Source organism: Coenobita brevimanus, chromosome 116, assembly GCF_032717465.1.
Source record: "Coenobita brevimanus isolate Jiangsu-jjx chromosome 116, ASM3271746v2, whole genome shotgun sequence".
NCBI lineage: Eukaryota > Metazoa > Arthropoda > Malacostraca > Decapoda > Coenobitidae > Coenobita > Coenobita brevimanus.
The window spans coordinates 21,639,159-21,665,957 of record NC_137069.1 but is presented as its reverse complement, the minus strand read 5'-3'; the positions used below and the strand labels follow the sequence as shown (position 1 = coordinate 21,665,957).

Here is a 26,799-nt window from a genome sequence, read left to right as displayed (position 1 = left end):
CGTGACGGTCATCTTCTAGGCCTACAGTACCGAGGTGGATTCGAGCCCCACACAGGTGAGGATGTTTTGATGTCTTGATGTTATTAGGAGAATGAAAGTGTCGGGGTGGGGTGGGCTGGGGTGGGGATGTGGTGGGGTGGGGTGAGGTTGTTAAGCGTAGGGTAGGGTAGGGTAGGGTAGGGTAGGGAGGGGTAGCGTAGGGTGGGTTAGGGTGGGGTAGGGTGGTGTGGGTCTGGGGAGGTAGGGGGTGGGGGTGAGGTGGGGGTAGGACCAGGAAAGCATATCCCCTGAATATAGGTCTTGTTATTAAGTACTTGTGTGTTATTTCCCAAAGTTCTCCAACAACAACAACAATAACAAAATCCAGAACAAAAGCAAGATCATCTCACGTTCCTCCCATTAACCTGGTTCTTAGACGCAGGTAAGACAGACAGACAGACAAACAGAGGTTTAAAGTAATTTGAAGACGTATTACAGGAAGAAACGAGAGAGAGAGAGAGAGAGAGAGAGAGAGAGAGAGAGAGAGAGAGAAAGGGGGGGGGGGAATCACCACTTTGTAGTCATCAATCATGCACCAGCCCGAGGTGTTCCGGGCACAGATTCGAATTCCAAAGAGTCTGAGAGTAATGGAGTAGGAGTAAAGATAGTCTCTCTCTCTCTCTCTCTCTCTCTCTCTCTCTCTCTCTCTCAGTTGAATGAAATTGTCTGGCTTTAGCTGGAATAGGTTACTAGAGAAGGCGCGACCAAGAGAGGACTAAGAGCCGTATTCTCTTTCATTCATATCCCCTTTAGCTTCTTACGTCTTCTTAATGTCGACATACATGAATGACACACATGACTATGATAATGGAGCAGAATCAGAAATAATTCGGTAAGGAAGAGGTGTTAATTAAGTAAGCTTCCTAACCACACCTGAATGCCGTCCTTGCTTTCTCCTATCCTTTCTTCATCATTACCTTCTATCTTCATTATTCCTTAACACTTTTTTACAATGAATTGTTTTTCTGCATTGGTACATTTACTATCTTCATATTCCACAACACTTTTTTACAAATGACTTATCTTTTTTACATTAATAGCCTACATATATTACTGTCTCCATATTCCTCAACTCTTTTTTACAACCGACTTAATTTTTTACATTCATATAATTTCAGCGTGACAGTCATTCATATTACCAAACCCCAAACTCAGGTGTATTGGCTGTTTATTTTCTTGTTTTGTCTAATAATATTTTTTCTTGTCACATTGATCACGCTTGCTTCTAAAAATATTTATTCTTTTTATGTCTGTTTTCTATAATTTGATAGGATAATTTCATTTTTTAGGTCTCAGTCCTTCTGTTTTATTCTTATATTTTCCACTATATTCCAAAACACTTCACTGGTTTTAGAGGTGGCATCTCTCTCTCTCTCTCTCTCTCTCTGTTCTAAAACTTTCGTAATTACAGAACAAAAATCTTCCTATTAATATTAAAGCCAGACCACGTTCAAAGCAAAATCCTCTCTCTCTCTCTCTCTCTCTCTCTCTCTCTCTCTCCCAAACATACGTACTGCACACTTTAATTTCATCCCTCAGCTGACGTAAACAGACCATTTTCCACGCCGGTAATCAGGTCTACTAATATCAAAGCGAGCAGACCAGAAAATGACGCCGACCAGAGCTAAAATGACGCCACCTCTCACCTCTCTATGCTCTACGTTCCCTGCCTTTCTGAGTTTTGTGATTTTGCTAAATTTTTTCTCGTTTTTATGTGTTTTTATACCACCAGACGAATTTATTATAACTAGAATATTATTTGATGATGCCCTGTGCTTTGCGACGCCACCTCTCACCTCCTGATGCCGTACGTTCCCTGTCTTTCTGAGTTTTATGTGATTTTCCTGCATTTTTTTTCTCGTTTTTATGCTGTTTGTGTTCCACCAGACGCATATATTGTAATTTTTTGACGGTGTCCAATGCATTAACGATGTCGTCTCTCACCTCTGTTTGTTGTACGTTCCCAAGTGCTCTGAGCTTGTTTGAATTAGCTACTTTTCTTTTCTTTCTTTCTTTTTGTTTTTGTGTGTAGATAAGAACGTGTGTAGACAGTATGAGTTTAAAAATGCCGCCACTCCCCTCTATTTGTAGTGCGTTTCCCGTTGCTCTGAGTTTATTTGAATTCGCTATGTTTGTTTCTGCAGCGTGTGTGTGTGTGTGTGTGTGTGTGTGTGTGTGTGTGTGTGTGTGTGTGTGTGTGTGTGTGTGTGTGTGTGTGTGTGTGTGTGTGTGTGTGTGTGTGTGTGTGTGTGTGTGTGTGTGTGTGTGTGTGTGTGTTCAAGCATTTTCGTGTGTTTTTGTATGAAGCATTCCCAGTGACGAATTTGGATACAACCTTGAGCAATCGTAGCCTTGTCTCTCCCACCTATCATCAGTTCCCCTGCAGAAAGTCCGTGCCAGATCCATTTTCCCTACGGCTCAAAGGACATCGAGGACAAGGCAAGGATAATGAACGTGACCTTAAATCGCCCTTCGACCATATAAGCCCTTGTTTGGACTCCTCTGACCCTACTAGGACCTCTCAACCAAGTCTCCCTCATCCTAGCCAGCAGAGGAACGTGAGAAGTAGAGGAGATGAAACAGTAGGCGAACTTTTATATAAATTGACAGAGAATTATACCATGCCTCTCGCTGCTTAACAGTAATAGCCAGTAAAGTGAGAAATAGAGGTGAAATATTAGGAGACCTTATTTTTGTCTACGTTTGTACCTTGGATGTGAATTTCTCTCTCTCTCTCTCTCTCTCTCTCTCTCTCTCTCTCTCTCTCTCTCTCTCTCTCTCTCTCTCTCTCTCTCTCTCTCTCTCTCTCTCTCTCTCTCATTTCCTTTTAACGCAACTTAAGAGAAAGACGACTCACTTTTCTCCCTCCCTCTCTCTCTCTCTCTCTCTCTCTCTCTCTCTCTCTCTCTCTCTCCACACACACACACACACCACGTCACATAATCAAGCAGCCAAATATATTCAGTGACTTAATTATTTGCCTTCTTGCTTGCAACCCCGCGTTGCAAAGAACTGAAGCGGATGATTGACATTTTCAACTCAAAACTAAAGTACATTTCGCCTCAGAACACGCACACAGAGCACAAGCCGACTCCGTTCCTTCTTTACCCCTGCACAATTGTTGACTCTATACACGGGTTTTATCCGCCCCTATGTGGAATACAACTCACATGTGTGGGGAGGCTCCCCACATACAGCTCTTCTCAATAGGGTGGAGTCAGAGGCTTTTCGTCTCATTAACTCTCCTCCTCTTACTGACTCCCTTCAACCTCTGTCTCTTCGCAGCACTGTTGCATTTTTATCTCTTTCTATCGCTACTTCAATGGTCACTGCTCCTCTGAACTGTCTGCTTGCATCCTCCACCTCTACGACGGGCGCGTAGCACCAGTCTAGCAACAAACTCCCATCCCTTTTCTGTCCAGCTCTTTAATGCAAGAGTTAACCGTTACTCCCAGTCCTTCATTTATGCAACAGGTCAACTCTGGAACTGTCTCCCTCTGTCTGTATTTCCTGCTTCCTATGTTCTCCAGCCTTTCAAACACAGTGTGTCCAGACATCTCGAAATTATCGGATCTTGAATTTGGCTCTCTCTTGTATTTTCTTATTCCCTTGGAGGGAACAGTTTTGCGGGCTCGTTGCCTTTGGTTCCTTCATCCTCATATGTATATATATATATATATATATATATATATATATATATATATATATATATATATATACAGTATATATATATTTAAAGCGAGCGCACACACACACACACACACACACACACACACTGTACTAAGCTCCTTTAAAACTCCTCTACACAGTTACTTCAAAATTTGTCTTTTAGTAACACAGAAAAATGAACGTCATTATAATCATCATCATCATCATCATCATCTCTATCATCATCTTTATCATCATTATCATCACTATCATCATCACCGTTATCATCATTATCATCATCATCATCATCATCATCATCACCATCATCATCATTATCATCACCATTATCATCATCATCATCATTATTATCATCATCATCATTATCATTATTTTCATCATCATCATCATCATCATCATCATCACTATCACCGCCATCATCATCATCATCATCATCATCATCATCACGCTGAGTCAGACTAATGCAGAACAAAGGCCTCTAATTTTTTTTTCTCTCAGCCTGTTGCATCCAGTCCCAGCGAATCACCGAATTATATATAGGTTTTCGGTAATATTTTCTTTATTACAGAGATCTTACCGCCTAACAACAGCAAGAATTAGTAACCAAGGAGACGCGTCACCGTGTTTAAGTAGCTAAAATATTCAGGATAAATTAGAATATTCTTACCCCTGCCTATAATCCCCTAATCCTGGCAATTGTAGTAGCTGTAATCCCAGGCTTATCTGAACGTGAACTCGGTGGACTGCAGGCCTAAGTTCCCCTCCTCTTGCAGTCCACCATCCTACTTTCAGTAGGCATGGAGAGGGGGAGGGGAAGTATATTTTTATAACCAAGCAGCAGAGCCAACTATACTCGTTTTACTCTAACTAGGCCTAAAACTCCCATCTCTCCATCTTGAACTGCAAATTGTAACAACATATTAACGCAAGATTATGATGCTAGTCACGAAGATGTGCTGCGGATAGGATGTAAACTCGTATTATTGTCGTTTCCAACCATTGACCTTCGTGAAATAAGCTACGATAGGACGAAAATCTCGGCCTGGTTAATGTGAAAGAACTATAGTCATATGGGTGCCACCGCGAGAAGGGCCCCACTCCAGCACCAGACACTCCATGCAGTAAATCAAGGTGTTCATTACTGTGTGCATCCAAAATTATGTGATTCTTAATTATTCTAACTTTTGCTTTTAATCCCCAAGCTCTAAGGAGAAATAAACCCGTGCAACCTGGGCGTGTGTTGCAGAGCCTTGCGTGTGTTGCAGGAGGCGGAATCTCCTTTTCTCTGTCAGGCGCTTAATTCCTCCCTTTGTCCTTTGCAACGAGGTAAAGGGCCCAACTTTCTCGATCAGCAGTTTACATTACACTGAGCCTTGTGATTATCTGGGCAAGGGGTGAAACTGCTGTTTAGACGAAGGCAGTTTTTATATTGTGTGAAATGGGGGTAGGGGATAGGGAGGGGGATGTGGAAGTGGAGGGAAAGAGGTGGGGGTTAGAGTGGGGTTGGAGGTGGTGGTGGGGGAGAGTTGGTGTGGGTGGGGGATGGGAGAATGTGTGTGTGTGTGTGTGTGTGTGTGTAACCTGTGGCAGTGTGAAATGAAGCAGTGTAAGGTATTGGGGTTTATTGTGCTGTCCGAGCATAGCAAACATGTTAGCCATTCCCCTCCCTGACCCGACAAGACGTAACATTGGCTCGTGTGTGTGTGTGTGTGTGTGTGTGTGTGTGTGTGTGTGTTAAAAATTTGTAGGTCAGAAATTAAGGTCATGACGAAACACCAACTTTGAGCTTCCCTTGTAACCTTGATCTTTGACCTGTCCTGCTCAGACCTACCTTAGTTTTTCATGAACCATCCCAGAAGCGTTCCATTAAATTTGGTTAAAATCGGGGGAAAAAAATATTCTTCTTAGCATGGCCAGAACTATTCTCACGAGGCCGGAACTGTTCTCACGGTGGAAGTGAGAGTAGTTCCGGCCATGAGATAACAAACACTTTTTATCCGATCGTAACCAAAATTGGTGGAGGTGTTGCGGGCAAGCCCTTGACGAAACTTACTAATTTTTAAACCAATAAGCAGAATATCTAGGTTACTATGCGAAGTCAATTTTTAGGCTGCCCTCTAACCCTGGTGTTTCTCTGATCAATATCGTATCTAGAGAAATTTATCGTGTACGATTAGTAAACAGTTACACCGATATTAGTGTTTGTGAAAAACTCTGCGTTTCAGCAAGGCCGAAACTTTTATCAAAAGACTGGAACTATTTTCATGGCGGCCGTGAGAATAATTCCGGTTTTGATTTTATGAATGATATCCATCCGATTTTAACCAAATTTGGCTCAGATGGTAAAGGGTAACCCCTGACGAAACCCACACGTTTTCAGCTCAGTATTACAGAAATCAAGATCACAATACGATTTTCCTTGTTTTTCCTACAGGTGAAGCTCTGGAGTACATATTCTTACCCATTACCTGTTTGCATGTGTTATCTTCCTGTTTTATGTCGCCTTATTTTCCTATTTTCCCATGTAATTTTCTTATTTTTCTACGCTGTTACTCGCTCATAAGCAGTAATGTAGTTCACGTTAGTCGTTTCAGTTTTAGTGTCATACTATCGATTTTCCTGCCACATTTTCCCATGTTCCTATCCGATGTTTCGTATTTTTCTCTCACAAGACTAAACGTAGTGTGTGTCGTAATAAGATACTGCACTCACTTTGACGCAAAACTTCATATCATTCGTTTCTGTTTTAGTTTCGTGTTATAATTTTTCCTGTGTTAATTTCTTATTGGTTTTTCTTGTTTGACTCACGCAGGGCTAAGACTGGAATGTTTCTTACACAGCTGCTCGCCTCCAAACAAGTTCCCACCACCACCACCACCACCACCACATTTTTCCTGATATTCTACCCAATTTTCCCACCTTATTTTCCTCATTTTCCTCACACAGGATTAAGATTGGAGTATTTTTTATATAGTCACTCGTCTCCAAGCAACAGATCATCATCATCATCATCATCATCATCACATCATCATCATCATCATCATCATCATCATAATCATCATCATCATCACCACCACCACCACCACCACCACCACCACATTTTACCACCACATTTTTCCTGATGTCTTATTTAGTTTCCATACTATATTTTCCTCATTTTCTTCCCCACAGGTCTCGCGTGGAGTGTTTCAGTTTCATCTACTTTCCTCGAATCATTATCATCATCGTCATCACATTTTCCTGATTTCCTACCCGATTTTCTGACCACATTCTCCTGATTTCCTACCCGATTTTCTGACCATATTTTCCTGATTTCCTACCCAAATTTCCTACCTGATTTTCCTCAATTTCCTTCCCCTCAGGTCTCAGCGTGGAGTGTTTCTTCTGCAGCAACTTGCCCCAAATAATCATCATCACATTTTTCCTGATTTCCTACTCAGTTTCCCTATCCAATTTTCCTGCCTGATTGTCCTCCTTTTCCTGCCCGTCCAGGCCTCAGCGTGGAGTGTTTCCTCTGCAGCTACTCTCCTCGAAGCAACAGCTCGAGGATAGACGGCTGCATGGACGCCAACTTCACTGAGGAGCAGATCGAGTCCGGATCCTGCGACTTGGGCTGTGAATCGGTGACCGTCTACGATATTAATGGTGAGAGTGTAAGCTAGCTCTAATTACTCACACACTCGACTCTCGATAGATAAATAGATAGATGGACAGATTGACAGAAAGATAGATAGATAGATGGATAGATGGATAAACTTCATATAGCTTGGCTGATCTTCATTGGGAGTTTCTGAACCATACAGTATAAGAGATCGGATGAGACAACTCTTTCTCTCCCTCTCTCTCTCTCTCTCTCTCTCTCTCTCTCTCTCTCTCCCTCCCTCTCTCTCTTCTTTCTTGGTGGGGGGACTTTATCGAGTTATGAGTTTAATTAACCACGCTCTCTTCAAGTTTATGGTGTATTGAAAAACTTTAAAAGTACATGAAGGAGCAATGGGCGTAAATTTCCTCTCTTATACGCCGCTCGAAAAATGGTGAAGTGGTCTGGGTTTGGTTTTTAATACTGTATATATATATATATATATATATATATATATATATATATATATATATATATATTATATATATATTTTAAGAGTAAGAATTGGTTATTGAAGACCGTGTGGTAAAGGTTATAACAATGATGATGATAATAATGGTAATAGTGTTGTTGTTGCTATTGCTGCAACTACTGCTTGTCAGGGGGTTTTGTGAATTTATATTAAATAATACTTTAAATGTTAACATGTCAATAGAGACAAGGATGACTCGTGAATATCAGGCAATGTTTACTTTATGCCGGCTTACTTCGCCGATTCTCTAAGTACGAGAATTTATAAACTTTCTCAACAGCACAAAGCAGAGACTAATTACTCACACGCACTGTTTGTTAGTACTGTTGGCCTCTGGAGAAAGTGACTCCACCCCTGACAGTCAATAACTAATGCTATGAATGATAAACAGGTTCTTGCTGATGCATTAACTCCAAATTGGCACAACGGATTTAAGTTTGATGCAAAAGGACTGGCCTAAGTACCAGTTATGAATAATGCAAAACGTTATGCAAACTGGGAACGGTAAGTAAAATAAACTTCTATCTATCTATCTATTACCAGACGCCTCAATCCCGTTTGGGGTGGCCACAAACAAATCGCCTCCAAGTCGCCCTGTCCCCCGCCATTTCACTGCCCTGCTCCCAACTCACACACCCCTCTCTCATATACCTCTCCACCCCATCCCTCCATCTCATCCTCGGCCTCCCCCTCCCTCTTCCCCCCTCCACCTCACTCACATACACTCTCTTCGTCAGTCACCCTCCATCCTCTCCACATGGCCAAACCACCTCAGTGTGTTCCTCATAACGCTTCCTATCACATCCACATCCACACCACAACTCTCCTTTATATCCTCATTCGTCAGCCTGTCTCTCCACGTGACTCCACAGGCTCCTCTTAAATAACTCATTTCCACTGCTCTCACTCTTGACTTGTGTCCTTCCAACAATGTCCAAGCTTCACTTCCGTACGTTAGAGTTGGTATCACAATACTGTCATGTAGTAACTTTTTCACTTCCATGCTCACTTCCCTGTTTCTTATCACTGCTTTCAAGGAACCAGCAACCTTTCTTCCCTGCTGTACCCTTTCAAGCACTTCACCCTCCAAACCTCCATCCTTACTCATCACACTACCCAAATACTTAAACGTACTCACATTTTCCAATTCCTCACCATCTAACCTCGTTGTACATTCACTAACTTCACCTCTCTCAAAGACTATCACTTTACTCTTCCCTACATTCACCTTTAGGTTCCGTTTCTTACACACTCTCCCAAACTCATCCACCAAGCCTTGCAGCTCCCCTTCGTCTTCACTCAACAACACAGTATCATCTGCAAACAACAGTACAGGGAGTTTCCAAACACTATCCTCTCTCACCAGGGCCACTCCAACATCCACTACCCTTCCTTGTACCTCTTTTATTACCCCATCCATGTACAGATTGAACAACCATGGAGACATGACACATCCCTGTTTCAAACCAACTTTCAAAGAGAAAAATTCACTTAGTTCACCATCCACATGCACTGCAGCCTTCGCACCATCGTACATACTCTTCACAGCATTCAACAACTTCCCAACTACTCCATATATTCTTAACACTTTCCACAATCCTTGTCTATCCACCCTGTCATATGCTTTCTCCAAATCCATGAAAGCCGCATACAACTTCTTTCCCTTCTCTAGAAACTTTTCCACTAAAGATCTAAGAATGAATATCTGATCTACACAACCTCTTCCCTTCCTAAAGCCTCCCTGTTCTTCTCCAACTAATTTCTCTGTTCTTTCTCTAACTCTGTCTATAAGTATCCTACCAAACACTTTTCCTATTATACTAAGAAGACAAATGCCCCTATGATTACCACACACTTCTTTTTCCCCTTTTCCTTTGTACAAGGGAATAATTATACCTGACTTCCAATCCTCCGGGACTCTACCTTCCTCCTAGGCCAATCTGCACATCTTCCACATCCATTCTACTACTATCTCTCCCCCATGCTTCAGCATTTCACCACACACTCCATCAATTCCTGGGGCTTTCCCCGATTTAACTTTCTTCATTGCTTCCACAACTTCTATCCTACTGATTTCTTCCTGTCTTCTCACCTCCCTCCTTCTCCAAGCCATTCCCCAGCCACTTATACTCGCATTACTTCCATCCTCTATGTTCAACAATTCCTTAAAGTGTTCTTTCCATCTGCTCACTTTTTCTCCCTTCTCCACTAGTAATCTACCATTTTTATCTTTCACTCCCCTGCTAACTTCACTTCCACCCTGTCTTACTCTTTTCACTTCTATCCAGAACATTTTCTTTCAGTCCCTCCACTTTACACTCAAATTCCTTCCAAATTCCTCATCCACTCTCTTCTTACTCTCTCTTACTAATCTTTTCACCTCTCTCTTCCTTTCCACATATAACTCTCTCTTCCGCCTCTCAACTTCTTCCACGCCCCTATTTCTCATCCATTCATTGTATGCTTTCTTCTTTTGTGCCACAGCCTGTTTCACCTCTTCAGTCCACCACGCTGTTCCTTGCACCCCCCCTCCGTCTTCTCTTCCTTCCACACACCACATCACATGCTGCACATATTTCTTCTGTAAATATCTTACACACACCTTCCACGTCTCCCATCTGCTCCAATTCATATTTGCCCAATCGTTCCTCCACTTCTCTCTTATACTCTGCCTTTTTCTCATCCTCTTTTAACCTTTCCACTCTCCTTGCAACTACTCCTTCCTCTCGTCTTTCCCTTCTTCTATTCCTCCATCTCACTTGCATCCTAATTCTGGCCACCACCAAGTAGTGGTCAGAAAGTTCACTCCCCCAACCTCTATACACTCTTGCATCCTTTACACATTTTCGCATCCTTTCATCCACACACACATAATCAATCATTGCCTTCCTTTCATTCAGTTCACCACCCACCCTTCTCATCACTCGCCATGTATACCTGTGGATCATTTTATGCCTGAAGAGGGTATTGGCAATCACCAACCCCCTCCCAGCACAAATGTCCACTAACGCACTCCCATTCTCATCTATCTCGGCAGGCACACCCCACTCACCAACTATTCCATCCACCTTCACATTACCAACTTTACCATTCATATCACCAATCAAAACCACTCTCTCATTCCTTCCAAACTTTTCCATGCACACTTCCACATTTGTCCAGAACTCTTCTCTCACTCTTCTAGCACGATCTTGCATTGGTACATACACACAGACAATCGCCCACATTTGTATTCCAACTTTCAACTTTACCCACACAATCCTTGACCCAACTGATCCATACTGTCTTATGCTCTTCTTCCATCTTTTACTCACAACTATACACACTCCTTCCTTTGCCCTCTCATTCTCATCTACTCCTGCACATATACCCCATCCATACTCCCATTCTCTCACACTTTCTCCTCTCCATTTTGTTTCAGTTATTCCATATACATCCACTTTCACATCCTCAAGCACCTGGACAATCTCTCTCTCTTTCACCTCATCATTCGCTCCTCTTACATTCCATGTACTCATTACCAAGTCCTTTGTCCGGTCCTGGGTCGTCATCGTTTGGTCAGTCCTTGTCCGAGGCTTCTTGTTTGTTTTTTTAGTTAGTTGTTTTCCGGGGAGGGGCACTAACCCTCCGCCAACCCTTTTGGTCACCTTTTACGACAAGCAGGGATACTGGGGGAGTATTCTTGAGAACCCCCCTACCCTTAAGCCTAGGAAAAACGAAAAGAAATACTGTTCAGAAAAGGGGGCTAGGCGGGATGAACTGGGCGTCATTACGTAGGAAGGGCGCTGCCACCATGCTGAACCTCTACGCCGGATCACACTGAGTGGAGATTTCAGGAACTCAACGACCTGCTCTCACAGTGCACAAAGTCTGACTGACTTCGAATTATGAGAGAGGGGCAAGTGCTGTCCGCGCTTGCTAACAGCCAACAGAATTAGTGTGAGCGATACACACCAGCAATAAATCACTCAGCGGAGGTGATAATATCGCGCACAAGGACGATCACTTATGAAATAGTGAAAAATGTTCTGAAAACACTCCTGATCGGGTGAATACGGGCACAGTTAAACTGAGCGATAAACAGTGGAAATTCCACTAGAATTTGTGATTTTCCACCAGAGTTCAACGTCACGAGTTTGTTTAGATACAGAATCACGCCAATTCGTGACATTACGCCACATCAAACACAAAATTTTTTTTCCTTCAGGAAAATTTTTTTTTTCAATTTACATACATATAAATCCTAACTCAGTCACACAAGATTCACACCGTGGTGTGTGTGCTATCCTGCTACAGAAGAAAGTCACAGTCGCCAGTGAGCAAAAAAGCCTCATATTTATATTAATAGAAGCAAGCTTGAGGAAAAAAACTCCTTGACAACAGTGAAAAATCCTGTACTCAGGTCAGACTGAGCAAAAAGTTCATTACATTTACATTAACAACTAATTGTTATGTAGTGTGATGTATGTAATACACGGTGTAGGTGTGACAGTTGTGGTGTAACTGTACCTACGTGTAAAATTACGTAATACAAATCAATAGTAAATAATGACGACGAGGCAGAAGAGAAGAGGCGGAAGCATGTGTCAGGGACGATCAGCTGTTCTGCACGACAATGCTGCACCCGCCAGCTGCACCTGCAAAAGCAATCAAGGTGGAGCATCGAAAGTGTCACTTCTCTCTCTCTGCCTAGCAATCAGTACTTATTTTACAAAAAGTACACTATTTACATTATTAACCAGGAAATGTAGTCAGAGCGAAAAGACTGGGCGTCTGTGCAGGACATCAAACTCTGCAATTCGCCAATGAGACCCAGTTTACTGGTTAAACTCTAAACCTAATTTGCAAAACGACTGGGCGTTTGTGCAGGACATCAAACGCTGCAATTAGCTAAATTAACCAGGGAATGTGGTCAAGAGCAAAATGACTGGGCATCTGTGCAGGACATCAAACGCTGCAACTCACTAATGGAACCCAGTTCACTGGTTAAACCCTAAACCTAATTATCAAAAAGACTGGGCGTCTGTGCAAGACATCAAACGTTGCAATTTGCTAAACTAACCAGGGAACGTGGTCAAGAGGGAAAAGACTGGGTGTCTGTGCAGGACATCAAACACTGCAATTCGCTAACGGGACCCAGTTTACTGGTTAAACTAGCACTTATGATTAATGACAGGAAGCTGAGAATCCCTACGCAATCTCGAGCAGGTCACTCTCCGGGAATCCTATTGAGAAGGTCCACAGCTCGAGACGTTCCACAAGGTAATTCATACACAGCCTTGGATTGTCTCTACAGGGTTCTCGAACTTCCCCCTTAACTTACAGTACATATGTATGTACAGGCCCTGGACATACTGTGTCCTATGGGGCCAACAGGTGAGACGTCAGGACTGCACCCGCTTCACCACTACCCTGTCTCTCAACTGACTCAAAGATTATGGTTGTGGTTTCAAACGGCACAGGAAGGACATGTCCATGATTAGTGGTACATGGACACACATTTGCAGGAATACACAAAACTATCTATCTTGTCCCATCCCTGGCCAGAAAAAGTCAGCACGGATACGGCCCTGGGTTTTCCTTTTGCCCAGGTGACCTCCTGAGGCTGAACAATGACCCCATTCTAACACTGCTTGGTGGTACTTAGCAGGAACAACAAACTGCAGTCGAACCTCGCCCTGGGGTGTTTGTGACTCACGGTATAGCCATCCTTGCTTGCGAAGGAACCTGGCTTGACCTCCCCGTGAATACTTAACCACTTTACCCTCCAGCTTCTTATGCACTGAGGCAAGTGTCGGGCCAGACTGTTGTTCTTGGACAACATCTTGACTATGAATCAAATCTTGTGGCGTTGTGACGGTCAACGGGGTGACACAATTCAGAGCCTTGGCCATGGCTCGTGTTACTGCAACAGCCACAGTCTGAGTAGCAACATCTATGGCGCAACTGTTTTTGACCCCGGGTATGTTGCCTATAATGAGGTCAAACAAGGGCTCTGGCATGACAACAGCAGCTGTCAAGCCAGTGTAGAAAGGAGATGCCACCTGGATATGTGCCTCAGGGAACAGTCTCACTGATCCATCAATAAGTCTAACTTGGATCTGCCTACCTGTGTACTCGTCGGGCCAAACTAAACTTTGCTTGACAGAGCAACCTGAGGATCCATTATCTCTCAGGACATTTACAGAAATGCCTCCCACAAACCCTGGCTGATCAAGAAAGGCAGTATTACTGGTGGAAGGGTCTGAGGAGGTAGCAGCCAGTCATTGGTGAGACTGCAGAACAAACGATGCAGCAAATGTGGCGCCCTGAGAACTTGATGCCTGAGGGGTCGTACTCACCATCTGATGAGCTGGAGCATTGACCACCAGAGATGGAGAGTTCACTGTCGCTGAGGAGCTAGTGAACTGTGGGGAAGTACCTGTACTGGTGGGGTTGGCACCACTGTGCACTTGTTGGGGAATGAAGGCTGCATTTGCATCCTGCCTCCGATACACTAAATTCGATTGTCCTGACTGAGGGTTACATGGTTTGTCCTTGCCCTGCTGCTGCTTGAAATACCTGTACTGCTGCTGGTTAGGGTTCTGCTTGTTGTGCCACTTCCACTCAGGTTTCTGGGTATTTTGGCCCTGGTCTTTCCTCTGCGATTTGCTTGGACCTTTGCCATTATTCTGAGAACGGCGTTGTTGCTGGGGTTCAGTCTGAGACGGTTTCTCAGATTTATCAGCTTTCTTGTTCCAGGTATGCTGCTTACGAGTTTGATACCTGTATGCAGTGAAATATGCGTCAGCCTTCTCCACCATTTGGCTGGCATCCCTTACCTGGCAGATCTTAAGCTGAGCCATAAGTTTGGCAGGCCACGACTTTTCTAGCTGCGTGCGCAGCATAAGGTCAATTATCCCCTCACGCGTGGAAGGAGTTCCATCTTTCTCCATCCACTCATCTAAGTAAGCAGTAAGCCGGTCAAGAAACTGAACTGCAGTCTTTTTTTCTTGTAAACGCACCCTCATAAACTGACTCTTGGCGTCGTCAACTGTAAGACCGTACGTTTTGATGAGTGCGGCCTTCATCATCTCATACATGAGATTGTCTCCACGGATTCTGTGAAGAACATCGATGGCAGGGCCCTCAAACAGGCTAAGAAACTGAAGCCACTTAGCTGCCTCATCCTGCTGGTAAAGCTGAGCCATATCTTTGAAACGGGCTATGAATGGCTCGGTTCACTTGCCTTCCTTGTATGGAGGAAGCTTGATGTGTGGGGTCGCCAGAACATGTGCAGGGAGAGCGCTCGTGGAGCTTGGGCCAGCTGCACCAGATGTGTATGAAGCCAAGGAATCTCGCTTGAGCTTCAACATCTCAAGTTCATGTTTTTCATGTGCCTCAAGCTCGGCACTTTCGTGTTCTCGTTGTTCTTGCTCGCATTCACGTTCTCTCTCTCGTTGTTCTTGCTCATATTCGCATTGTTCACGCTCGCATTCACGTTCTCTCTCTCGTTGTTCTTGCTCGTACTCGCGTTGTTCTCGCTCTTGTACTAACTCGAATTCATGCTGTTTTTGCTCGTATTCACGTTTTTGTCGCTAGTGTTCACGTTCTTTTTCGCGTTCCTCATGCTAAATTCGACGGTCTTTGCGAGCATCATTCTCATGTTGCTGCTCGTAGCTAAACCGAGAGAGGACATACTCTTTTACTTCATTGGGGTCGCTAAGCCCCATATCTTTAGCTTCCTGTGCATAGATGTCGGTAGACATGATGCTAACTCAGTCTGAGTAAACTAAAGACTAAATACTGACTGCTATTTTGCAGAAAAGTGGCAATAATCAAGAGTAAAGAATAGAGGCACAGGTTAGTGGTGACCAGTTTTATCTAGTAAAACTGATAAAGAAAGAAAATAAAAAACAACTAACTGTAAAAACTATGATGCAAAATTAATAGAAATGAATCAATAATCACCAGTAAGATAGTGCCTATAGACTTTGATGATAAATACCTAAGTATGAGTGAGTGAGTATTATCTCGTGAGTAACTTTAGAGCTAGGAGTTAATATCCTGGAATGAGGTCGCCAGATGTCACGGGTTTTTTATGAATTTAAAAATTAAATAAAGGTTATGTGCTTTGCTTGAAAATAGAGACAATGAATTGACTTGTGAATATCAAGCAATATTTACTTTATGCCGACTTCCTTCGCCGATTCTCTAAGGACGAGAATTTATAAACTTTCTCAACAGTACAAAGCAGAGACTAATTACTCACACATGCTGTTTGTTAGTACTGTTGGCCTCTGGAGAAAGTGACTCCACCCCTGACAATCAATAATTAATGCTATGAAAGATAAACAGGTTCTTGCTGATGCATTAACTCCAAGTTGGCACAACGGATTTAAGTTTGATGCAAAAGGACTGGCCTAAGTACCAGTTATGAACAATGCAAAGCGTTATGCAAACTAGGAGTGGTGAGTAAAATAAACTTAATGTGGGAAATTAAAACACGAGTTTACATTACATTAAGCTCAAGAGAAAAGAACTGAAAATTTATTATTTACAATGAGATAAATTTACGATACATGTTTCAAAATGAATTCAAAATAACAAAGAGAATACACTCACTCGCTCACTCACAAGCTAAACTAAACTCTTAAGCCTAGGAAAAACGAAAAGAAATACTGTTCAGAAAAGGAGGCTAGGCGGGATGAACTGGGCATCGTTACGTAGGAAGGGCGCTGCCACCACGCTGAACCTCTACGCCGGATCACACTGAGTGGAGATTTCAGGAACTCGACGACCTGCTGTCACGGCGCACAAAGTCTGAGTGACTTCAAATTATGAGAGAGGGGCAAGTGCCGGCCGCGCTTGCTAACGGCCAACAGAATTAGTGTGAGCGATACACACCCGCAATAAATCACTCAGCGGAGGTGATAATGTTGCGCACATGGACGATCACTTATGAAATAGTGAAAAATGTTCTGAAAACACTCCCGATCGGGTGAATACGGGGACGGTTAAACTGAGCGATAAACAGTGGAAATTCCATTAGAATTAGTGGTTTTCCACCAGAGTTCAATGTCACGAGTTTGTTTAGATACAGAATCGCGCCAGTTCGTGACACTGCTACTGCTAGTACTGGTGATTCTACTATTACTACTACTACTACTGTTATTATTATTATTACTACTACTACAACTGCTGCCACTACAACTGCTACTACTATTACTTCATCTGCTACTGCTGCTGCTTCTGCTACTACTGTAGCTAATAATAATAATATTATTATTAATAATAATGATAATAATAATAATAAAAATAATAATAAGTAATGATGATGATGATGAAGAAGGATGATGATGACTATGACGATGATGATGATGATGATGATGATGATGATAATGACGAAGACAAAGAATGAGAAGTATAATACTCCAAAAAATAATCTTTAATAAATCGTGAATTAGAAAAGGCAACAAATTCACCTTTATTACACCTTATGGATAAAGTATTGAACTTTCCAAATTCGTCTTTTATCACAGTAGTTTGAGATTTTACAGCCCTCAGTTTGAATACTTTTTTTTTTTTCATTTTTCATTTTGGTTAAGGAGAAAGAATTAATTTAGGAGTGCTAAGAGGGGAAGAGGGAAGGTTCTAAGAGGGGAAGATGGGGGTTCTACAAGGGGAAGAGGGAGGGTTCTAAGAGAGGAAAGGGAAGGTTCTAAGAGGGGAAGAGGGAGGTTCTAAGAGGGAAAGAGGGGAGTTCTGAGAGGGAAAAGGGAGGGTTCTAAGAGGGGAAGAGGAAGAGATCTAAGAGGGTAAGAGGAAGGGTTCTAAGAGGAGAAGAGGGGGGTTCTGAGAGGAGAAGAGGAAGGGTTCTAAGAGGGGAAGAGGGAGGGCTCTAAGAGGGGAAGAAGGAGGGTTCTAAGAGGGGACGAGGGGGGTTCTAAGAAGGGAAGAGGGAGGGTTCTAAGAGGGGAAGAAGGAGGGTTCTAAGAGGGGAAGAAGGAGGGTTCTAAGAGGGGAAGAGAGAGGGTTCTAAGTGAGGACTAGGGGGGGGTTCTAAGAAGGGAAAAGGGAGGGTTCTAAGAGGGGAAGAGGGAGGGTTCTAAGAGGGGAAGAGGGAGGGTTCTAAGAGGGGAAGATGGAGGGTTCTAAGAGGGGAAAGGGAAGGGTTATATAAGGGATCACATGGAGAGATAAAGAGAGAGCTTCGTGGATAAGGCAATAGTGGAGAGGAAAGGATATAATCAGTATAATCCAAAAGCATAAATGGATGTGGGCAGGTCACGTCCTTCGTAGAACAGATAACAGATGGACTACCAGGGTAACTGAGTGGCAGCCCAGAGATGGAGTGAGAGGAAGAGGCAGACAGAGAACAAGACGGAGAGATGGAGTGAGAGGAAGAAGCAGAACAGAAAACAAAATGGAGAGATGGAGCGAGAGGAAGAGGCAGACAAAGAATAAGGAGGAGAGATAGAGTGAGAGGAAAAGGCAGACAGGGGACAAGATGGAGAGATGGAGCGAGAGGAAGAGGCAGACAAAGAAAAGGATGGAGAGGTGAAGTGAGAGGAGGAGGCAGAGAACAAGATGGAGAGATGGGGTGAGAGAAAGGGGAAGACAGAGAACAAGTTTGAGAGATGGAGTGAGAGGAAGAGGCAAACAAAGGAGGAGATGGGGAGATGTTATTGCAGATTTGCTGGGATTGGATGGTACAGGCTAATAGTTAATAGGTCAGAGTGGAGACATATGAGAGGCTTTCGTCCTGTTTTAGAATGATGATGATGGTGATGATGATGGTGATGATGGTGATGATGATGATGATGATGATGATGGTGATATGATGCTGATGCTGAAAGTGATGATAATGTAGGTTAGTAAATAAGGGAAATACCTACGAATATATATAATATCTGTAATTAGGTCTACATGTAAGTACAGAGAATGAAGAACAGCGCAGAATGGATCCGTTAGTAAGCTTGAGTAGATTGGTAAGTATTGTAAGTAGGTTTCTAAGTGAGTTAGTATATTAGGGTAAGTAGGTCTCGTGTTAAGTAGACAGACAAGCCTTAGATGAGTGAGTATGCTGGCGTAAGTAGGCCACTGAGTAAATAGATTAGTGTATCACAGTAAGTATGCCTGAGTATATGTTAGTATATCAGAAAAAGTAAGTAGATTAGTATATCAGGGTAAGTAGGTTAGTATATCATGGTAAGTAGGTTAGTATATCAGGGTAAGTAGGTCAGCATATCAGAGTAAGTAGATTAGTATATCAGAGTAAATAAGTAGGTTAGTTTATCAGAGTAAGTACAGTAAGTAGGTTAGCATATCAGGGTAAGTAGGTTAGTATATCAGAGTATGTACAGTAAGTATGTTAGTATATCAGGGTAAGTAAGTAGGTTAGTATATCAGGGTAAGTAAGTAGGTTAGTATATAAGGGTATGTAAGTAGGTTAGTATATCAGAGTAAGTAAGTAGATTAGTATATCAGGGTAAGTAGGTTAGTATATCATGGTAAGTAGGTTAGTATATCAGGGTAAGTAGGTCAGCATATCAGAGTAAGTAAGTAGATTAGTATATCAGAGTAAATAAGTAGGTTAGTTTATCAGAGTAAGTACAGTAAGTAGGTTAGCATATCAGGGTAAGTAGGTTAGTAAATCAGAGTATGTACAGTAAGTATGTTAGTATATCAGGGTAAGTAAGTAGGTTAGTATATCAGGGTAAGTAAGTAGGTTAATATATCAGAGTATGTAAGTAGGTTCGGAGCAAGTATGCCTTCTCTAAGTAGACCAGTAAAAGAGGGAGTAAGAAGGCTAGTATATCAAAGTAAGTATGTTAGTATATCAAAGTACGTAAATTCAGAGTAAGTATATCTCCAAGTTAGTTGACAAACAAGTATGTATGTTAGTATATCAGAGTATGTAAGTAGGTTAGTATATCAGTAAGTAGGTAAGTACGTTAGTATATGAGGGTAAGTATGTTAGTATATCAGCGTCAGTGGGCAGTGTCCCTAGCGTGGGCTATATCACGCTGAGCATATTAGGGTAATGGGTTGGATTCCGCTGGGAAGGCTATACACAGGGAGACATGCATATATACGTACATACATACTTACAAACCCATACCGTGGATTGTTATAAGTGGATACAGCGAGGATACATACATGATACATAGGTGATACATACATACATACATACATACCCGCACCGTGGACTGTTGTTACTGGATACAGCGAGGATACATACATCATACATAGATGATACATGTGTGATACAGGATATACGTACGTACATACATACATATACTTGACACTTATAACAGAGACTAGAAGACTGCAAGGAATATGGTGAGGATACATACCTGATACATCTATACAATAATAAAGGCGAGTGTTTGTATGTTTGTTACCTATAAACTCGGCTCCCTTAAGGTCTACCCCCACATATGATACATACTCTGAATCAGCATGATCCAGGGAGTGTTTTGGTATATAATTTATTAGGATTAATTGCATGTTGAAAAGTTGGCCGAAGACCCAATCAGCCCTCCGCAGGAGTTAGTCGAAAAAGCCCGCCCGGAGGGCGGACTCTATCGGCTAGTGTATATTACAGACCACACACACAGGACATTTGCGAGAAGTCTTTATGCAACAGATATGACTAAGTATACGGAAGTTCTTTGGCTGTTCTCTCTCTCTCTCTCTCTCTCTCTCTCTCTCTCTCTCTCTCTCTCTCTCTCTCTCTCTCTCTCTCTCTATATATATATATATATATATATATATATATATATATATATATATACACATACATATATATACTGTATATATATATATATATATATATATATATATATATATGTGTGTGTGTGTGTGTGTGTGTGTGTGTGTGTGTGTGTGTGTTCTTACCTACCTAATTGTTCTTACCTAATTGTATCTTTACAGGAATGAGTCAAGCTCGTACTGTCCCGTGTCTTAAACCATATTTATCGTACATATCCTTAAATTTGTGAATTGTTTTGGCACACACTATTTCATTCGGTATTATTGCTCTGTTTGGGAAACTGAATTTCTTCACGTCTTTATCACCTCTCTTCTTATGCAGTTTTTTGCAGTGTCCTCTCCCTGATGCTTCCCCATATGTTAAGTAATCATTTATGTCTATTTTCTCCTTCCTTGATATGCATTTATATAGCATTATCATGTCACCTCTTTTCCTTCTCTCCTGTAGTTTTGGTAGATTCAGTTTATTTAGTCTTTCTTCGTAGTTTAGATCCCTTAAGCTTGGTATCCTTCTTGTAGAGGCCCTTTGAGCTTTTTCAATCTTGTCTATGTGTTTTTTGAGATGAGGACTCCAGACAACTGATGCATACTCCAGGGTTGGTCTAATGAATGATGTTATTATCCTTCTTAGCATGTCTTCATTTATGTTTGTGAATGCTATTCTCATATTTGCCAGCAGTGTTTACATGTTCCGTACCTTCTCACTGATGTGATCAGCCGAAGATAGTCTGTTATTGATAATCACACCTAGGTCCTTCTCTCTTTCTGATGTGTGTAGGGTTTTATTTCCTAACGTATAATCCCAGTCAGGTCTTTTTCCACTTTTACCAAACTTGATTACATGACACTTGTCCACATTGAATTCCATTTGCCATGTATTACTCCATTCATGAAGTTTATTTAATTCTTATTGTAGCTCCTTACAAGAGTCTGTGTTAGTAATTCTCCTTTGTATTTTTCCATCATCTGCAAACATATTTAGATAGCTTTCATTTCCAGTGTTACTGTCTATATCATTTATATACACTAAAAACATGATTGGTGCCAGCACTGAGCCCTGTGATAATCCACCAGTCACTTCTTTCCATGATGAGTAGTTTCCCCTTAGTACTGTTCTCATTTCTCTTTTCATGAGAAAATCTTGCATCCAACAAAACAGTTTGCCTCGAATTCCTCCTTGATGGTACAGTTTCCATAAAAGTCTTTGGTGTGGTACTGTGTCAAATGCTTTCTTGAAATCTAAATAGATACTGTCCACCCATCCTTCTCTTTCCTGTATTGTGTCTGTTACTCTGTCATAGTAGCTCAACAGATTAGTAACACATGATTTTCCTTTTCTGAAACCAAACTGTCTTTCTGTTATCATATTGTGTTCTTCTAGATGATTTACCCGAACTTTTCTTATAAGCTTTTCTAATGCCTTGCTTACAACACTGGTCAGTGATACTGGTCGGTAGGTGAGTGGATTTTGTCTATTCCCTTTCTTGAATAAGGGGACAATATTTGCTTTCTTCCAAATATCAGGTAGTTTACCTTGACTCAAGGATTTCTTGAAAATTAAAAATAATGGTTTACTTACCTCCTTTGCACATTCTTGTAGCACCCAACATGAAATTTCATCAGGACCATTTGCTTTTCCTCTGTCTAATTTACTTAACTCCTCCTGTATTACTTTTTCTGATATTTGTATATCTGGTAGTATGTGTGGACATGCATGTTCCACATAGGCCCTCTCAAATTTTTTTTCTTCTGTAAAAACTGATTGGAAATTCTTATTTAGTGTTTCACAAATATCTTTCTCTTGTGTATAGGTGATTCCCTCGTCCGTAATGGATTGTATTATATCTTTTATTTTGGTTTTGCTTCTGATGTAGCTGTAAAATAGCTTTGGTTGATCACTACTTTTATTTATTATATCCTCCTCAAACTGTTTTTGGGCTTCCCTCCTTATTCTTGTATAATCGTTTCTTGCCTGTTTGTAATTATTATATGCCCTTTCACTATTGTGTCTTCTGTATCTATTCCACAACAAATCTCTTCTTTCTTTTGATTTTTTACATTCTTTATTGAACCATTTCTGTATTTTCTTATCTGCTTCTTTGTGCTGTGGGATGTACTTCTGGACTCCTATTTCATAAAATTGACAGAATTTTTTATATACAGCATTTAAATCTTGTCCTCTAAGCTCATTTTCCCAATCATCTTCTAAGAAATACTTCTTTAGGTCATGATAATTTCCCTTTTTATAGTATAGGCTCTTTTTGTAACTTTCATTGCTGTTAACTATGTCATATGCTATCCTGAAGTTGTAATTTAGTACTGCATGGTCGCTTTTGCCGAGTGGAGGGTGATATATTACAAGTCAATACCATTTTCTTGCCTAGTAAATATGAGATCTAGCATTGAAGGTACATCGAGTCCTCTTTTTCTGGTGGTTTCCCTCACATGTTGCGTTAGGAAAAACTCTTGCACGAGATCCAGGAGCTTTTGGTCCCAACAGCTTTCTTGGCTTATTATATCTAGAGTATTCCAATTTATATTTGTATTAAAATCTCCAGTTAGTATAATTCTTTCCGATTTCTCTTCCATTTTATGTAGTAATGCTCTTAAACTCTGAATTGTACTCTCTGCCAGGTCCTCATATTCGTCTCTTTCCCATGTGTTTGATCTGCGTGGCATGTACAAATTGGCTGCAATTACTTTCCCTTCAGATGTGTTGATCTCTACTGCAATCAGTTCTACATGTGAGGGTATATCTAGTTTCATTTCATTGACTTGCAGATTTTTCTTAGTTAATATTATAATTCCTCCTCCTTTTTTTAAGTTTCTATCTTTTCTCCATATATTATATTCCTCTAAGTTTAGTATGTCATTTGATATCATTGGTGTTAATTTTGTTTCAGTTAGGCATATTATATGTGGTTCATTTTCTCTGGCATAATCATTCATCTCTAATAATTTAGATACCATTCCATCCACATTTGAGTACCTCAACTTTATCATCTTTTTCATATACTTGTCATGACTTGGTTCTACTACCTTCCTCCTTTTTATTCCCTCCTGTTTATGTACCACTTTCGTACCTGCAATCCTAGTACTTTGTATAAAAATGTGTTCTTCTCCTCTTCTGATCTTCCCTCATTTTTTGTTTTTGCTTCCTTCCTCTTCTGTTTCAGTAATTCCAGTTCCTCTTGTGTTAGGGATCTTTTTATCCATACATTTTTGAACTTCTCTTTTTCCATAAGATTCTTTGCATTTTTTAGTATCTCCTCCACGGTGTTTACACCCTGGGAAGTTACCTTTAGATGTCTTGACTTGCTTTTCTCGTATTTCCCTAACCTTTTGTGTTCCTCTATGTCTTTACTACAGATTTCCTCTGATACTTCTTTCAATAAGCTCATTACATTTGCCATCTCCTTTTTGTCTCTTAAGATCTTGTTTTATACTTCTTCCTCTTCTATACCAGTGATTACTATAGATTTGTTCATATCTACTGAATCTCTGACTAACTTTGGATTGTTTTGGATTATTCTTTTCACTTCCTTTTTAATGCATTTTTCTTCCACCCTTGTTTCTAAGTCTTTCTTTACTTTCACCATTTCAGCATACGTGGTTTCCACATCATTTATGTAGCTTTGCACAGCTTCATTCACCTGTGTTATCTTCTCATCAATATCACTGCTCTGGTCTATCAGACTGCTTACTTGCCTAATTATCTCTGTATCACTTTTGAACTCTTCCATAATACTCTCGTGGTTTACTACTGTACTTGCCATTTCACTCATTTTCCTCCTAAGTGTACTCAATTCCACTGCTAGCTCACATATGGTTGTGTCTTTCTTGTTGACCTCCCTTCCTAGTTTTTCTATTTCTTCCTTTTGCAAGTGCATCTGCTTCTTTATTTCATCAATTTCATTCTGGTAAGCCATTTCCAGTCTGTGTGTGTGTGTGTGTGTGTGTGTGTGTGTGTGTGTGTGTGTGTGTGTGTGTGTGTGTGTGTGTGTAAGTAGAAGAATAAAGTTTCGAAAATATTGATGGAAAAATACGGAAAAAACAAAGTAACCCTTAACTGCCGCCTCTTCAACAGTCACCTGTCAACATGGTGGGATGTTTGGCCTTGACCTGTGACATAAAAAAACAGACCACTTTTGGCCTCACCTCCACCAGAACGCTTTGACATGATTGGGAACTATCCATCTATCTATCTATTGCCAGACGCCTCAATCCCGTTTGGGGTGGCCACAAACAAATCGCCTCCAAGTCGCCCTGTCCCCCGCCATTTCACTGCCCTGCTCCCAACTCACACACCCCTCTCTCATATACCTCTCCACTCCATCCCTCCATCTCATCCTCGGCCTCCCCCTCCCTCTTCCCCCCTCCACCTCACTCACATACACTCTCTTCGTCAGTCTTTCACCTTCCATCCCCTCCACATGGCCAAACCACCTCAGTGTATTCCTCATAACGCTTCCTATCACATCCACATCCACACCACAACGCTCCTTTATATCCTCATTCGTCAGCCTGCCTCTCCATGTGACTCCACAGGCTCCTCTTAAATAACTCATTTCCACTGCTCTCACTCTTGACTTGTGTCCTTCCAACAACGTCCAAGCTTCACTTCCATACGTTAAAGTTGGTATCACAATACTGTCATGTAGTAACTTTTTCACTTCCATGCTCACTTCCCTGTTTCTTATCACTGCTTTCAAAGAACCAGCAACCTTTCTTTATGCAAAATATAGTGAATTTCTGACAAGCAGTTTTAGGCACAGTTTTATCATTATTTCATAAGAAAGAATTAAAAATATGAATAAATTAAATAAAGAGTAGAGAGTAGACCGAGGATGAGATGGAGGGATGGAGTGGAGAGGTATATGAGAGAGCGGGTGTGAGGTGGGAGGGGAGGGCAACGTAATGACAGGGGGCAGGGCGAAATGGAGACCGACAGAGGATGAGATGGAGGAGTGGAGTGTAGTGGTATACGGGAGAGGGGATGTGAGTTGGGGAGAGGGCAGCGTAATGACAGGGGACAGGGCTAAATGGAAGCGATTTGTTTGTGGCCACCCTTTGTGGGATTATAAGGCGTCTGGCTATAGATAGATAATACGAATTAGACGAATTTTTAAACAACATTTTTAAAGTAGCTAAGAAATAAACTTCTATAAAATAATTGTAATAAATAAAGCTAAAGAAAAAATAATGAGATAAATCTATAAATACAATACTGGTTAAAAGCTGGTTAATATTAGTTCATGCCAATAAATTACAGACCAAACCTTCATTGACTGCTGTTCATGCAGGTTGGGAGCACATTACGTATGCATGGTGATTCTCTCTCTCTCTCTCTCTCTCTCTCTCTCTCTCTCTCTCTCTCGTAATATTAAGTTAGGACCACATAAAAGGGATAAAATTATCTATGTAGTTTATAGATCGTATTAAAACTATTTTGGTGACTCCCTAACACCTCTTCCTTAGCGATTTATTCCATACATTACACTCATGATTCTCTTATTTGCTGCAATCCATATTAAAACGATTAAAAAAAAAAAAAAAAAAGCATGACAGCAATGTTAAAAGCGAAGTATGCAAAATAAATCGGTATGGAAGGGGAGCTGCGAAGCCTCCCTATAACATAATCCTCTCTCTCTTTTTTTCTTTTTTTTTTTCCAGGGGAGATCGAGAGCTTCCACCGAAACTGCGCCACCAACGACACCATCATGACCAACACGTGCGAGACCTACACCACCCGGGTCCTCATCCGCCGGGTCTGCTCCTGTGACTTCTCCTACTGCAACTCAGCCTCCAGTCTACGGTGGACGGGGCTACTAGTGGCGATATCTCTGGCGGCGGTCCTCTGTCTGGGGTCTACCTGAGTCTCCCCTGATGTTACCTTCTCCATTTTCCTTTTTTCCGTATCCCATTTTCTCTACGATGTGATCGCCCTTTTTCCCTTTTTCCTCTTCCTTCTCGTTTTCTCTAAGCTGTGACTGCCCCCCCCCCCCTTTTTTTCCCCACTTCCATTTCGTTTTCTCTAAGCAGTGACTATTTTTTCCCCTCTCAGCTTTGACTACTATGTTTCCCCTCTTTCTTCACTTTTTCTCTAAGCTGTGACCACCCTTCTTCTTTCCCTTGTGTCTTCATGAGTTTTTCTGCTTATTTTCTTTCCCCTATCCCATATTTCTCTAAGCTGTGACTACCCTTTTTTTTCCCTCTTCTCATTTTC

General features: G+C 41.5%; 1 protein-coding gene across 1 annotated transcript in view; it reads left to right on the top strand.

Annotated features, from left to right (window-relative positions):
- Nucleotides 1-26,449, top strand: part of LOC145418681 (uncharacterized) — a 27,852-nt gene extending 1,403 nt beyond the window's left edge. The window contains exons 2-3 of the mRNA XM_080287021.1: nucleotides 7,198-7,350; nucleotides 26,247-26,449. Of these exons, the coding sequence (XP_080143147.1) occupies nucleotides 7,198-7,350; nucleotides 26,247-26,449 (356 nt within the window). The remainder of the gene's footprint in view (nucleotides 1-7,197; nucleotides 7,351-26,246) is intronic.
- The last annotated feature ends 350 nt before the right edge of the window (nucleotides 26,450-26,799 follow it).